At 36.8% G+C, this 12,869-nt stretch overlaps 1 protein-coding gene across 3 annotated transcripts in view; it reads left to right on the forward strand.

Moving 5' to 3' along the window:
* LOC127957601 (teneurin-1) overlaps positions 1-12,869 on the forward strand; it is a 131,602-nt gene that overhangs the window by 92,055 nt on the left and 26,678 nt on the right. For all 3 annotated transcript variants that reach the window (XM_052556221.1, XM_052556222.1, XM_052556223.1), the window contains exons 16-22: positions 503-622; positions 1,994-2,255; positions 3,185-3,452; positions 5,587-5,730; positions 6,676-6,925; positions 7,429-7,449; positions 10,135-10,367. In XM_052556221.1, coding sequence (XP_052412181.1) covers positions 503-622; positions 1,994-2,255; positions 3,185-3,452; positions 5,587-5,730; positions 6,676-6,925; positions 7,429-7,449; positions 10,135-10,367 — 1,298 coding nt within the window. The remainder of the gene's footprint in view (positions 1-502; positions 623-1,993; positions 2,256-3,184; positions 3,453-5,586; positions 5,731-6,675; positions 6,926-7,428; positions 7,450-10,134; positions 10,368-12,869) is intronic.

Genomic DNA, 12,869 nt, shown 5'->3' on the forward strand with positions numbered 1-12,869 from the left:
GAAAATAAGGTCAAAGTGCCTGGAGTAATTTGAGAGAAAGAGGTCATGGACTGCTCATTGAAAATTATTTTGATAGTACAATCATAATGGTAATTTATGCAGGTAATTCTGATTTCTGAGATATTTATTTTGCATATCAAATTTGTATCCTCCTCACAGAAACCAAGACATAGTGTTAATATGATAATGGCAAAAATATGTCCATACACTGATAAATATGTTCAAGCATTTGGTTAGCTTGTGTGAACTGTTCCTCAGGCTCTCATATGCTGATACAGTAACAGCTAGCTGCTATGAGCAGTGAAACTCAAACCAAAAATAATCTCCCAAAATGATTTTTGCAGTCATTGTCTAGTTTGAGGAAGTTTAAAAATCGATTGAAGCATGTATTGTATTTTTCTCTGATGACTGAAAAGAGAGTGCGCCTCTCTCAGTTTCGATCTCTCCTGACAGATCCGCTGTCTCTCTCTCTCTCTCTCTCTCTCTCTCTCTCTCTGTGCAGTCGAGTGTGTGTAATTCGAGGTCAGGTTTTGGCCACTGATGGAACTCCTCTAGTTGGTGTGAACGTCACGTTTCAGCATAACCCTGAATATGGATACACGCTCAGCCGACAGGACGGCAGGTAACACACACTCTTAAATATTTTTTTAAAGAAAGAAATCCAATGGAACATGCACTAACACACACACACACACACACCCTAGACATTGTATTAACCCATCCTATATATTTCATTTATATATATGAAGATATTGTGTATGTTCTGCTTGTTCTGGGGACGCACTAACAAGGAGGCAGAGATATTTGAAGCAGTTTTACTCACCGCCTGCGGTTCCAGCACACAATCGTGACCCTTTTTCGTTGGGACTGCATTATCCTTAAGAAGTAAACGATACGCAAATCTGTCGTCAAACTGGGCGTTGTTTGTAAAACAAGCATCTTCGAAATGCAGTGAACAAACAAAAACACTTGCACAACTCCGTTGATGCTCTGTAAAAATAAACTCCATCCACTGGTTCCTTAATGCTGTTTCTCTTTAGGTAATCTGTGCAGGGTTGTCTTGCCCTGGCAACCAAAAACACACTTCTTTTGTGACATTTCGCGACGCTCTCGCTCTGATCAGTGAAGTCTGTTGTGCTCTCAGTGCTCTGCTATACGGGAGCGTGCGTTCTTCCGGGAGAAGTGCCCTCAGGACCCATATAAGGAAACTCCGCTCCATCTAACGTCACACAGAGCCATACTCGAAAAAAACTTTCCGAAACTTGTGACAAACCGGAAGGAGTATTTTTGGAACAAAAATACTCCTTCAAACGTACAACTTAATTTTTGAAACTTTGTCCATGTTTAGCATGGGAATCCAACTCTTTAACAGTGTAAAAAACTCAGTATGCATAAAATAGCATTTCACCCCCCCTTTAAATAACATTCTGTTATTTAAACAGTGAACATAATATTTACATTACATTTTATGGCTTAATGCTTTTGTTTTCCTATACTTAAAAAACTCCAAAAGTTTATTATCATATTCTAATTGAATTTGAAATCTCAGATATTTAATGCGGACAAACACGGACACATAAATATACCATTCAACCACAAACACGTAAATACACTGTTCAACTAAACAAAATTTGTTCAAGTTAGATTTTTTAGAGAATTTAATAAGGCTACATTAGATTGCTTAGAAGTGACAGTTAAGACATTTACTATTACAAAAGATCTCTGTTTCAAATACATGCTGTTCTATTTCCAGTCATTTTCCCAAGAATCCTGAAAAAAATAGGGTTCCACAAAAATACTAAGCAGATTTTTGAAGGATTATGTGACACATAAGACTGTATTTTTGATTACTTCTTTTAACTCATTTGAACAACAACAATCTTTTAAATATGAATGCTATGTATTTATAGCACACTGTCTTGTTTATTTGGTTTATGGAAAAATTGTGAACCTTTGTTTTTAAGTGTGTTCATATTTTTGTTTCCCCTACTAGCTTTGATCTTCTGGCGGTGGGCGGAATCTCTGTGACTCTACTGTTCCAGCGCTCCCCATTTTTGTCCCAGATTCGGTCTGTCTGGCTTCCATGGAACCAGTTCATGGTCCTGGACCGCGTTTTTATGGAAAGAGCTGAATCCAAACCACCTGTCTGTGACCTGAAAAACCTGATCAGTCCACATGCCATTGTTCTGTCTGCTCCTCTCCCTCGATTCGCCGCCGACTGTGAGGAAAGAGGAACTGTCTTACCTGAACTACAGGTGCAAGACTCAATCACTCTGAGAAAACACTGGATGCAATATCCTAAACACCTGCAATGAGACTATACCAGAATCAGTGTTACTCAAGTCTCTTGTATACTTCAGCTCTATTTATGTGACACATGAAACTGCTCGCTTGCAGTGTTAGACGTGTAATACCTGATATACACTGCGAGCTGATGCTAGAGAAAGAAGAATGTTCCTATTATAATCAACAAGCCATAAACACAGCGTAAAAATACGATTTCTGCAGTGCTGACATTTTTTTCAATTATAAAGTGCGCATTTTTAAGAGCCCAAATCTCAGTTGCGTGAAACTTGACAACTATGTTGATTATAATGTAATGAGAACGTTCTAATATTGATGCGTTGCTCACTTTGAGTGTATAATTTACTCAACGTTTGAAGAAAACAGTCTCTCTGAAGTTGACTGATGAATTAAACAGCAAGTAATTGAGGAACACAGTTCTCAGCTAAATATAGATGCATAGCCCACAGTAACAAAATAACATTTTGCCCACACAAAACCACTATTTTAACTTGGAGTATTAATAATCATGATTGCAATATCAAGGGAAATCAAGAAATTTTTGTCATTTTCACGCAGTCCTTCTGCTCATGTAGAGCGTTTCAAATCAGTCCCTTATGAGAATTCATTTCATTGGGCAGTAGCCTATGTAGGCAGTAGACAGCGAGACAGCTCACTCAGTTTTGGAACGAAGCTTGTGTGTGTGTGTGTCTGTAGGCTGTAAGAACTGCAACCTGTGTTTATGGGACATTTATTTGGCAGCATTACAGCCACTGGCTCGCGTTTTGTTCCGTATGGAAAGTGCATGCAGTAAATAGAAATACAATTAATTTTTCTTACTCTAACTGTGCCTCTGCCTAATTCATCCTTGTTCTTTTTCCTTGTCTCTTTTTCTCTGTAGGCGGTCCAGGAGGAGGTGGTTATCCCTGCTACTATTCTGAAGTTAAGCTACCTCTCTTCCAGAGCTCCGGGCTATCGCTCTCTCCTGAGAGTGGTTCTGACCCACTCCTCTCTCCCGCCGGGCTTGGCCAAAGTCCATCTGTCTGTGGCCGTCCAAGGCCGGCAGCTTCTGAAATCATTTCCTGCAGCTCCAAACCTCATATATGTTTTCTCCTGGAATAAAACCGACATCTATGGCCAGCAGGTCATGGGGCTGGTGCAGGCACACGGTGAGGGTCTCTGGACATGTGTGAGAAAGCAAACTTTTGTTTTTAAGATAAGCCTTTAATTCAGTTTTTACGTAATAAATTAATCACGAAATCCTAGTTCAAAAGGTCAGTTTTTAACTGAAAACTTGAATAGAGCAAGGATGCATCAATTTGATCTGTTTTAAATAATTGCTGTTCTTTTGAACTTTCTATTCATCAAAGAATCCTGAAAAATCATCACATATTATTATATAAAAAAAAAATATTGAGCAGCTGTTTTCAACAAATCTTTCTTGGTAGCACTTTATTTTACAGTCCTGTTCCTCATGTACATACTATGTACTTATTATAGTAATTACAATAACTATGTAATAACTAGGTACTACCCCTGAACCTACCCCTAAACCTAACCCTACCCCATGTAGTTACCTTGTATTACCAGAACTTTCTTAGGTAAATACACTGTAAGTACACTATAAGTACATGTTAGTACACGTACTGTAAAATAAAGTGCAACCTCTTTCTTAAACATCAAATTAGTATATTAGAATGATTTCTGAAGGATCATGTGACACTGAATAAATGCTGAAAATTAATCACAAGAATAAATTACATTTTACTATGTATTGACATAGAAACTTAATTGTAATAGTATTTCACAGTCATACTGTTTTTATTGTATTTTTGATCAAATAAATGCATCCTTGGTGCGCATAATGCTCCTACCACCCCTAAACCTTTAAATGTCATTATAACCATTACACATGGAATAAAATGTCAATATACAGTTGAAGATTAAGCAGAGCAACTGGATTGAAGGTACATCAGTAGTGCAGTTTAGTCTCTTTCATAACTGAACTGTTTGAACAACTGTTTAGAACTCCAAACAAGACTGACAACTGTATTCTACCTCAAAATACCCCTCTTTCTGTCCTTTTTCATAAACTGAGATTGACAGCTAGCTAATATTAATGATTGACAGCAAGAAAATAACCTACAAAGCTCACACTTATGTCCTGGGTATATCAATGATGTGACTGACAACTGTTTGTCAAGTGTGGTTCCATTCAAGTCGATCGAACTCGCTTTTAAAATTTAGTTGTGACCCCTGGAAAATGTAAGGAACTAACTTGAATGCGGTTGTCACTGTCTTTTATGAACGACCGTATTTAGTGCTCCAAACAGGACTGACAACTGTATCCTTCTGTTGTATGATCGCAGCTCCTTCTCCTTCGTCATTATTTCGAGATCCATCACAATGACAGCAATCAGACACTGCGGAGAGCCTGAATCCATCATCTTTTTCTCATTGAAAAGCATTCTGTTTAACGGCACACTTGCGCACCTACTGAATAATGGCTAAAAATGAGTAATTACTGGCTATTATGGAAGAAATTAACTCCTGTTTTCAAGTGATAATTAGAAAGAATTAAGCAAAAACAGTCCGTAGTCACAATAAACAAATGTGTGAAATGTGTGAACAGCTGTTTTTTTTTTTTTTTTCACAAAAAGAAATTACTTATCCACAAATTACATGATGCTAATATATCTATAGTGTAACATTTTGACAGTAATATATTATTCAACGGTAGAAATACAATACATACAAATCCTCACTCTTTACATAGGCAAATATAATTACTGGTTAATAATTATTATTCATCCTCCTAACTCTGTTTATGTTGGCTACAGCTCAAGCGTTGCTATTTTGAAGCATCTGTCTAATTAAGTTCACTGTAACACCATGGCAACACAACTGTATCTGAAGCAAATTTCATTTCTGCACATAGACTGTAGCAACCTGCTGCTCACTTTAACTGGATTCAGCTCTTTAAGCAGTTTCCTATGATGCTACACATTTATGTAGAGTAAGGTATTTGGAGATGTTGTTCCGTAAATTCACCTCAGTCTAATTAATCTTGTAAAATGACCGTAATTATTGGCTATTCTGAGTAATTTATGCATTAAAATTATGCAGGTTCACTAAATGAATGAAGAATCGCCAATGAAATTGTGCACGAGTAGGTACATTTGTTTATTCTGATGCTGGTGATGGTTTGTCTCTTTTGGATTTTGATGATGATGGTGATATATAATGGGCTATTTCTGGCACGTACAGTACACTTACGTGTGTGTGTTTGTGAATTAATGGCAGTCTCTGTTGGATACGAGTATGAATCCTGTCTGGACGTTGTGCTCTGGGAGAAGAGAGTTGCTCAGCTGCAGGGCTTTGAGCTGATGCCATCAAACCTGGGCGGATGGACACTGAACCACCACCACATCCTCAATCTGGAGAGTGGTGAGGGATCATCACACACACACACACTCATACACACTGGTATTTTCTTCAACTGTGGACACTTTTGGCCCTGTGTACTTCTATAAACTTAAACACTTTTCAAAATCATAAGATTATTCAATTTTCCTTGTGAAATGCTGAAAAAGTAAGACCGTATTACATGAGAATTGTCAAATTTCAGTTTTTTTTTTTTTTTTTTTTTTTTGCCCTAAAATCTCCAATCAACATTCAGTTTTAGGTGGGAATTAAGAAAATTAAATTGGAAACATTTTTGGAATAAAATGGCAGGCTATGTATCCTTTTATCCTAAATACACATAATTCATATTTTCCCAGTTTTGGCATAACTGCTTAGTAAGAGACGATACATAAAATATTACCTTATTGTCTTGTATTTTATTTCAAGCATGCTTTTCACCAACACAGCTGTCTCATTTGAAACTAAATACACTAACTTTTGATCAAATGTTATTATTACAAGATTACTGGCCGCAGGTTAAATGACATCACTGTTGGATAATAATCATTTGTGTAACAAGCCATTTTCACACCACAAAAGTCTATTTTACATTATCATAGATGTATATAGTCTTAGGAGAATTGTTTTATGATTAATTTCTGTTTTGAGATTGAGAGCCTAAAAGCTAAAATAATCCATTCATAAGAGCAAAATAGTCAAATCAAAGTTTTAAAATTAAAAGTTGATACCTTGGACCTTCATGTGCTCTAGGAAAAATGAGCTTAAACTATGAGCTTCAGACAGCAGCATAACAGAGTCCAAATGTGGAGCATGTTTAAATCTAACATCCTCCCAGTCAATAAATCCTGTTGGCTCCTGAGAGCTCCCTGGATGGCAGTTTGTACCATTCCTTTCTTTAGGGTCTTATAGCACCATCACATTTCATCATTCTTCAATCTAATATTCTGTTTCTTTTCTCTTCTGCAGGTATCCTTCATAAAGGTAATGGAGAGAATGTCTTTATTTCCCAGCAGCCTCTGGTCATCTCCACAGTGATGGGGACAGGGGCGGTCCGCACAATCCCGTGTCCAAACTGCAACGGCCCGGCTGTGGAGCAGAAACTGTTTGCTCCCATCGCTCTGGCCTGCGGTTCGGATGGAAGTGTGTATGTAGGTGATTTCAACTACATCCGCAGGATTCTTCCCAACGGATTCGCCATCACCATCCTGGAGCTCAGGTCTGCCATCTTCCATCAGCAAACTATCGGTTATTTCTGAATAGTGTTGTTTTTTGTTTGATTGTTTTTTGTTGTTGTTGTTGTTTTATTATTGTATAAGTAACAGTTGTATGTAATTTCTATTATTTTAAACTAATAGTTGTTATTTGGTTATGTAGGAATAGTGATGTTATGTTTTTGTTTATTTTTAATTAGTTGTTTAATTATAATAAATTAATTTTTTGTACGTTTTTAAATCATTTGTAATTATTTTTATTATTGCAAAAAGGTTGAATCATATACCCTCCTGAAATATTTAAATAAATAAAATCATACTGTGACATTTAAATTAAAGTTTTATTTAAATTATTTAATTATTAGATCAAGTAGAAATTGCACTTGAGGTAAAATATATTCATATCCGCTCTTTTGAGCTTAAAAAACTTGTAATTGTGATAATCATCTGAGGAATATCTGTTTTTAATTGTTGACTTAAATTTTGTTTTTCCATGTTACGCATCCAGAAATCGTGATATTAGACACAGGTATGTTTCTTTTCAGAACCGATATCACCATTTAGTCTCTCAGTCGTTTATACACTGCACCTGTGCTTGAATTCATTATTTTTATTTTGAATCTCCATTCATCCATGCATCAACCTTGGAGTAGCTATAGAGGTTAAGTGACTCGAGTCTCAAATGCAAAACAACTCATTTAGAGGCAGCAGCTCCTATAGTAAGTCAGCCGAATCAAATTCTCAAAACTGGATATTTTCTCATGAGAAAGCTCTAAATAAGATTAGTATATTTAATAATATACTGATACACTACACTACACTAATGCTCTAAACATAAATATTCCTATGCACATTAACATTAGTGATAAAATTATTAGTTGCCCCAAAACTTTAGTCAATACATCCCATTAACCCTTAGCTTTAATGACTACAACCTTTTCCTTCCAAGCCTTTAACTCCCCTCTTTTATTGCATGGGTTGTTGTTGTTTTTTTTTCCCTTTTCATTTTTTTTTTTATCCATTTATAGTTTACCTTTTAATTTCTATTGAGCATATCACATTTTAATAGAAACCATGTTTTATCATTTAATTTTTACATTCTAATTCATGGTATCTCAGTGTGTGTATGTTTGCAATTGTTCTATTTTTTTATTTCTATGTGCATGAACCCATACACAGGTGTGTGTTTTTGTGTCGGCGTGTGTTATGAAGCCACACAGTGGCAACTGTTGCCTGTAATCTTCTGTGTGTGGTCAGGAATCCATCTGAAGCATTTTTCTGGTCGATGGAATGAACACTTACAGCTTTTCTCAGCAAACCACTGGCAGCGTCACACCACAGTCTCCCGTTTATCGTCTGGATCTTCCTCGTTTCATGTGAATTTAGAAACGGCGCCCCCCATAGAGAGGGAGTTAGAGTGTGGGATAGACCTCTGCCCCACAGACTAACACTGACAAGCGCACTGTAATCCTTTATCTTTGCGTGCGCATGTGTGTTTGCGCACAGTATTACATCCCACAGCAAGGGGGAAATCCTACCTTCAGCCTTCTTTTGGAGATAACACTTCTGATCAAACCGAAGTCTAATTCGACCTTGCAACGACTCAAAAGAAACTCATAGTATTAACATTTTCAATTTCATCAATCTGTCAGTAAACACAGATAGCTTGACTAGGTGGCTTTTTCCCTTTATTCCTGTATATCGAAAAACGCTTTGAGAGAAACGTGAATCTCTTTTACTATTTCACTATGGTTGTAAATTGGTTAATGGGTTTATGAAGTAACATTTTGCATTAAAAGTCTGTGCTTTGTCATGGAATTGAAACATGACCTTTGAACTACAGAAACTATTCCCATTTATCATAATGAAACAGCAAGAAATTAAAGAAATGTTGATGTTTTTCATGTAAATTTGCTTAATGGCTTTGTTGAGTAACTATTTACATATGTGAGACCCTTCTCGAGAGCATCTAACAGCAGTGCACACTTTGTCAGTCTATGCATTTTTAGGAACTGAACCCGTGACCTTGGTGTTGTTAGCAGTTAAGCTATAAATACACTGTTCCCCTTTATTATAACAAGAACAGCTTTGAGAGAAATAGTAATGTTTTATTTTACCATTTCAATATTGATTTGAATTTGTCTGGCTTTGGGGGACTATTTTTGCTAACTGTTCACATTTGTGACCCTGGACCACAAAACCACCGTCATACGGGTCAATTTCTTGATATTGAGATTTATACATCATCTAAAAGCTGAATAAATAAGCTTTCCATTGATGTATGGTTTGTTAGGATAGGACAATAATTGGATGGATTTCAAATAAATCTTAAGTACTGAGAAAATCACCTTTAAAGGTTTCCAAATGAAGTTCTTAGCAATGCATATTACTTATCAAAAATTATGTTTAGATATATTTACAGAAGGAAATTTACTAGATGGAACATGATCTTTACTTAATATCCTAATGATTTTTGGCATAAAAGAAAAAATATATAATTTTGACATACAATGTTTTCTTTTTTTGGCTATTACTAAAAATATACCCCAGTGACTTAAGGCTGGTTTTGTGGTCCAGGGTCACATTTGTGTTTGAACGCAAAGTAAGTTCTTAGGTGTACACTTTATCAGGTGTTGCTGGCGGTTGAGCAACATGACCTCACAGCCCTTACACAATTCTAATCCTCAAACCCAAAAGAGTGAATCAACTTCCCTCAAATGTCAGAGCAGCAGAACGCCTCGTAATCTTAAAGCACCAAACTTAGACGCCACAGGTGATGTGTCAGTGGACGTGTTTCACTTGGACAAAAAGAGGACAACCTCAAAAACATGTTTCTCTTGTCAAAAGACAAAAAAAAAGCCCTCATAAATTCTTTTATGCAGGACAATGTTTTGCCCTTTCAGGAAATCAATTTTTTCTTAAGGAACAGTTGAGAAAGAGGCAGCAGGTAGATCTGCTCTTAGGGCAGATGTGGATGGAAGGAAAAGAAGATTATAGACTGGCAGGGGTCCGAGGCGCTGGCGGGGTTCAGAATGAATTAAATTTCTGCATGCCGCTAAGACCTGGAGGTTTTTCTTTTTACTCTAACCTTGTGTGTGCACCAGTCTGCGTGCAGTTGTTTTTCGGCACAGATTCCGACTTTATGAAATAGTTTAAACATAAGAATGTTGCCGACATGTGTGTAGCCCTGCTTGTTAAAATTCTCTTTCTCCAGCTCCAGCCCGGCTCATAAGTACTACTTGTCTGTGGATCCTGTGCGTGAGTCGCTCTACCTGTCGGATACCAGCAGCGGGAAGCTGTACCGCCTGAAGACTCTGACTGAACCCAAAGATCTCAGCAGGAACGTGGAGGTGGTGGCTGGCAGCGGGGAGCAGTGCACACCCTTTCACCCGAACCAGTGCGGCGATGGAGGCAAGGCCACTGAAGCGGCGCTCAGCAACCCCAGGGGTGAGAATCCAGTGCACACACAATTCAAAGAGAAAGAGCGAGTGAGAGGTGGAGTGGTTATTGAAAAATAACTGCATGTTTCAGCCAGAGAAATGGCAAAAGCAGAAAACGTAAGATAAATGAAAGATGCCTTCCCTCTTTGCTAAATCAGGCAGAGCGGCTATTAGTCCCGCCTATCCATCACTGCCACTGTCTCTTTAAACCCGTCAGTCAGACTGACGGACAGACGGGGGCGTGGCTAACGGGCACGCATGTTCTCTTATCCTTCAAGCCTCATTGTGCACTTTCTCTCTCACAGAGAAACTCACTCACTCAACTGTCGCAGTTAAAAGCCTCCACTTACTTGTAAACCCCTGAGGATAGAATTCATAAAGAATCCCAGAGCAGGAATGTTATGTATGCGTGTGTGTGTGTGCACGCTTTGATTTCGGACTGTTCTGCAAAGGGCTGTGTTTCAGATCAAAACATAAATCACATTTAAAACGGATTTAAGCCTTTTTACCCTCACTTCAATGATCCATGTGCATTTTTTTTTTTTGGCAAGTTGATGTATAAAAGTCTTCCATTGTGCACGTTGGTGTGGAATACCCGGTTCTCCCTTTGTTAAAGTGTTTTTACTGAAGTCTATTATCTATAACAGGCTCTGACCGAAATGCTGAGGGCTTCAATAACTGCAATCCGACCTTCTATGTTCTCGGTCCGTGAGGGGGTCCACACAAATAGACTGCAACCAAAGCATTAACATCTCTGCATGATGACTTTTTTTCTGTTTAATTCTGCTAAACTGACTCGTAATGCTGAAATATGTCACTTGCATATGAGTTTGACAGTTCTGTACGCTGGTGTGTGGCTTGACTTTGGCTTGCTGTTGATTCAATTAATCTCAATATACAGAATGTTTTTATAATCAATATCTCTTTATACTCATAGAAACTCAGAATGATGCAGTATTGATCTCTGCACCACGGCAGCATCTTCCATGACTATGATCTCTTTAGTGCGGTAAAAACTGATAGTCTTCGGCTAGCCTCATCTACCGAAGGCCCAGAGCTTCATGCACAGAGAGATACCCGTTTGTTTTAAAAAGCAGATTTAATGGAACATTACAGGGAAATATACTGGCAGGATTGACTCTTTTATTATTATTATCCATTGATAGTCAAATTTTACTAATAATTAGTCCAAAATATAAGGTATAAGAATAAGAGTTATAAGATTTTATTATTTGACATGACTTTTTCAGGTCTACAAAATCAATCTTATAAAATTAGGCTACCTCTTGTACTCAGGTTTTCCAAGACAGTGGGAATCCCCATTCTTTAACGAAAAACGAAAGTTGTTCAATGTGTGAATTCCATAATGAAAAGTTAATATACTTAAATGTATTTGCAATGCATTTTTTTCATACTTAATATACAACTTATACATTTACATATATATGTACTTAATAAAAAAATACCATGCAATTGTACTTTTAGTGATATTATTCAAGGATCATACAATCCTTATTAATTATAAAACACATTTTAGGCTTAATATTAAGAAATGTGCATCGTGTGTACAGTAAGTAGTACTTCAGAAAATTTTATTAGAATTTTTATATTGGTAAATCTCAATAATATATATTAGTAAATATGTAATAATTGTAATTATATTACTTTTTTACTAGGGTAATGTAAGTAATATCCTACCTTTAGCTGTTTTGGCTTATTTCAGTGTTTGTTTTGTCCTATTTTAAGACATCTTGAGACAATTGTGACATCCTTTAAAAAACAAAAACATTTTTTTTAATGAATGAAAAAATGCACCATTGTTTGTAAAAAAAAAAAAAAAAAAAAAAATATATATATATATATATATATATATATATATATATATATATATATATATATATATATATATATATATATATATATATAGAAACTCTTTACATAATGTATTATATTTCATCTTATTTTTTCAGTTTAATAAACAATGAGATGGTTAAAACATTTTAGGAAAAACATTGTAATCCTTTAAGTCTGCTACTCCATTAAGTCTCTTGATGGAGCAACCGCTGAGCAGCTTCTCTGGGGTTCATGTATTATATATGTATGTGTCCACAGTGTATGTGTGTGTCAGTGTGTGCTGTGTATATGTGCTGAACAAGCTCAGAGTGTGTGGTACAGATGCAGCTCTCTGATTCACTGAAATCTTGGATTCAGGGTGGAGAGAGATAGAAGGAGAAAAGGGCACATTAATTCACAGGTCCCTGAAGGATAGGGTGCTCGATGTCTGGCCGGATGCCAGCCGAGAGTTTAAGAGAAATAGAGAGAGAGAGGTGAGGAGTGAACAGACAGGCATGCTCCGATCAGAGAAAAACTCCTGAAGTCTAAATTAAAGTGGTCTGTTACGAACTGTATATGTGTGATGATTAGCTGCTCCTCTGATCATTTTCAATCTAACCAGCATTTTAGAAGATAAGTAAGAAACAGGGGATCTGGACCTGGGGGTCTTCAGGAC

The sequence above is a fragment of the Carassius gibelio genome, chromosome B5 (genome assembly GCF_023724105.1).
Source record: "Carassius gibelio isolate Cgi1373 ecotype wild population from Czech Republic chromosome B5, carGib1.2-hapl.c, whole genome shotgun sequence".
NCBI lineage: Eukaryota > Metazoa > Chordata > Actinopteri > Cypriniformes > Cyprinidae > Carassius > Carassius gibelio.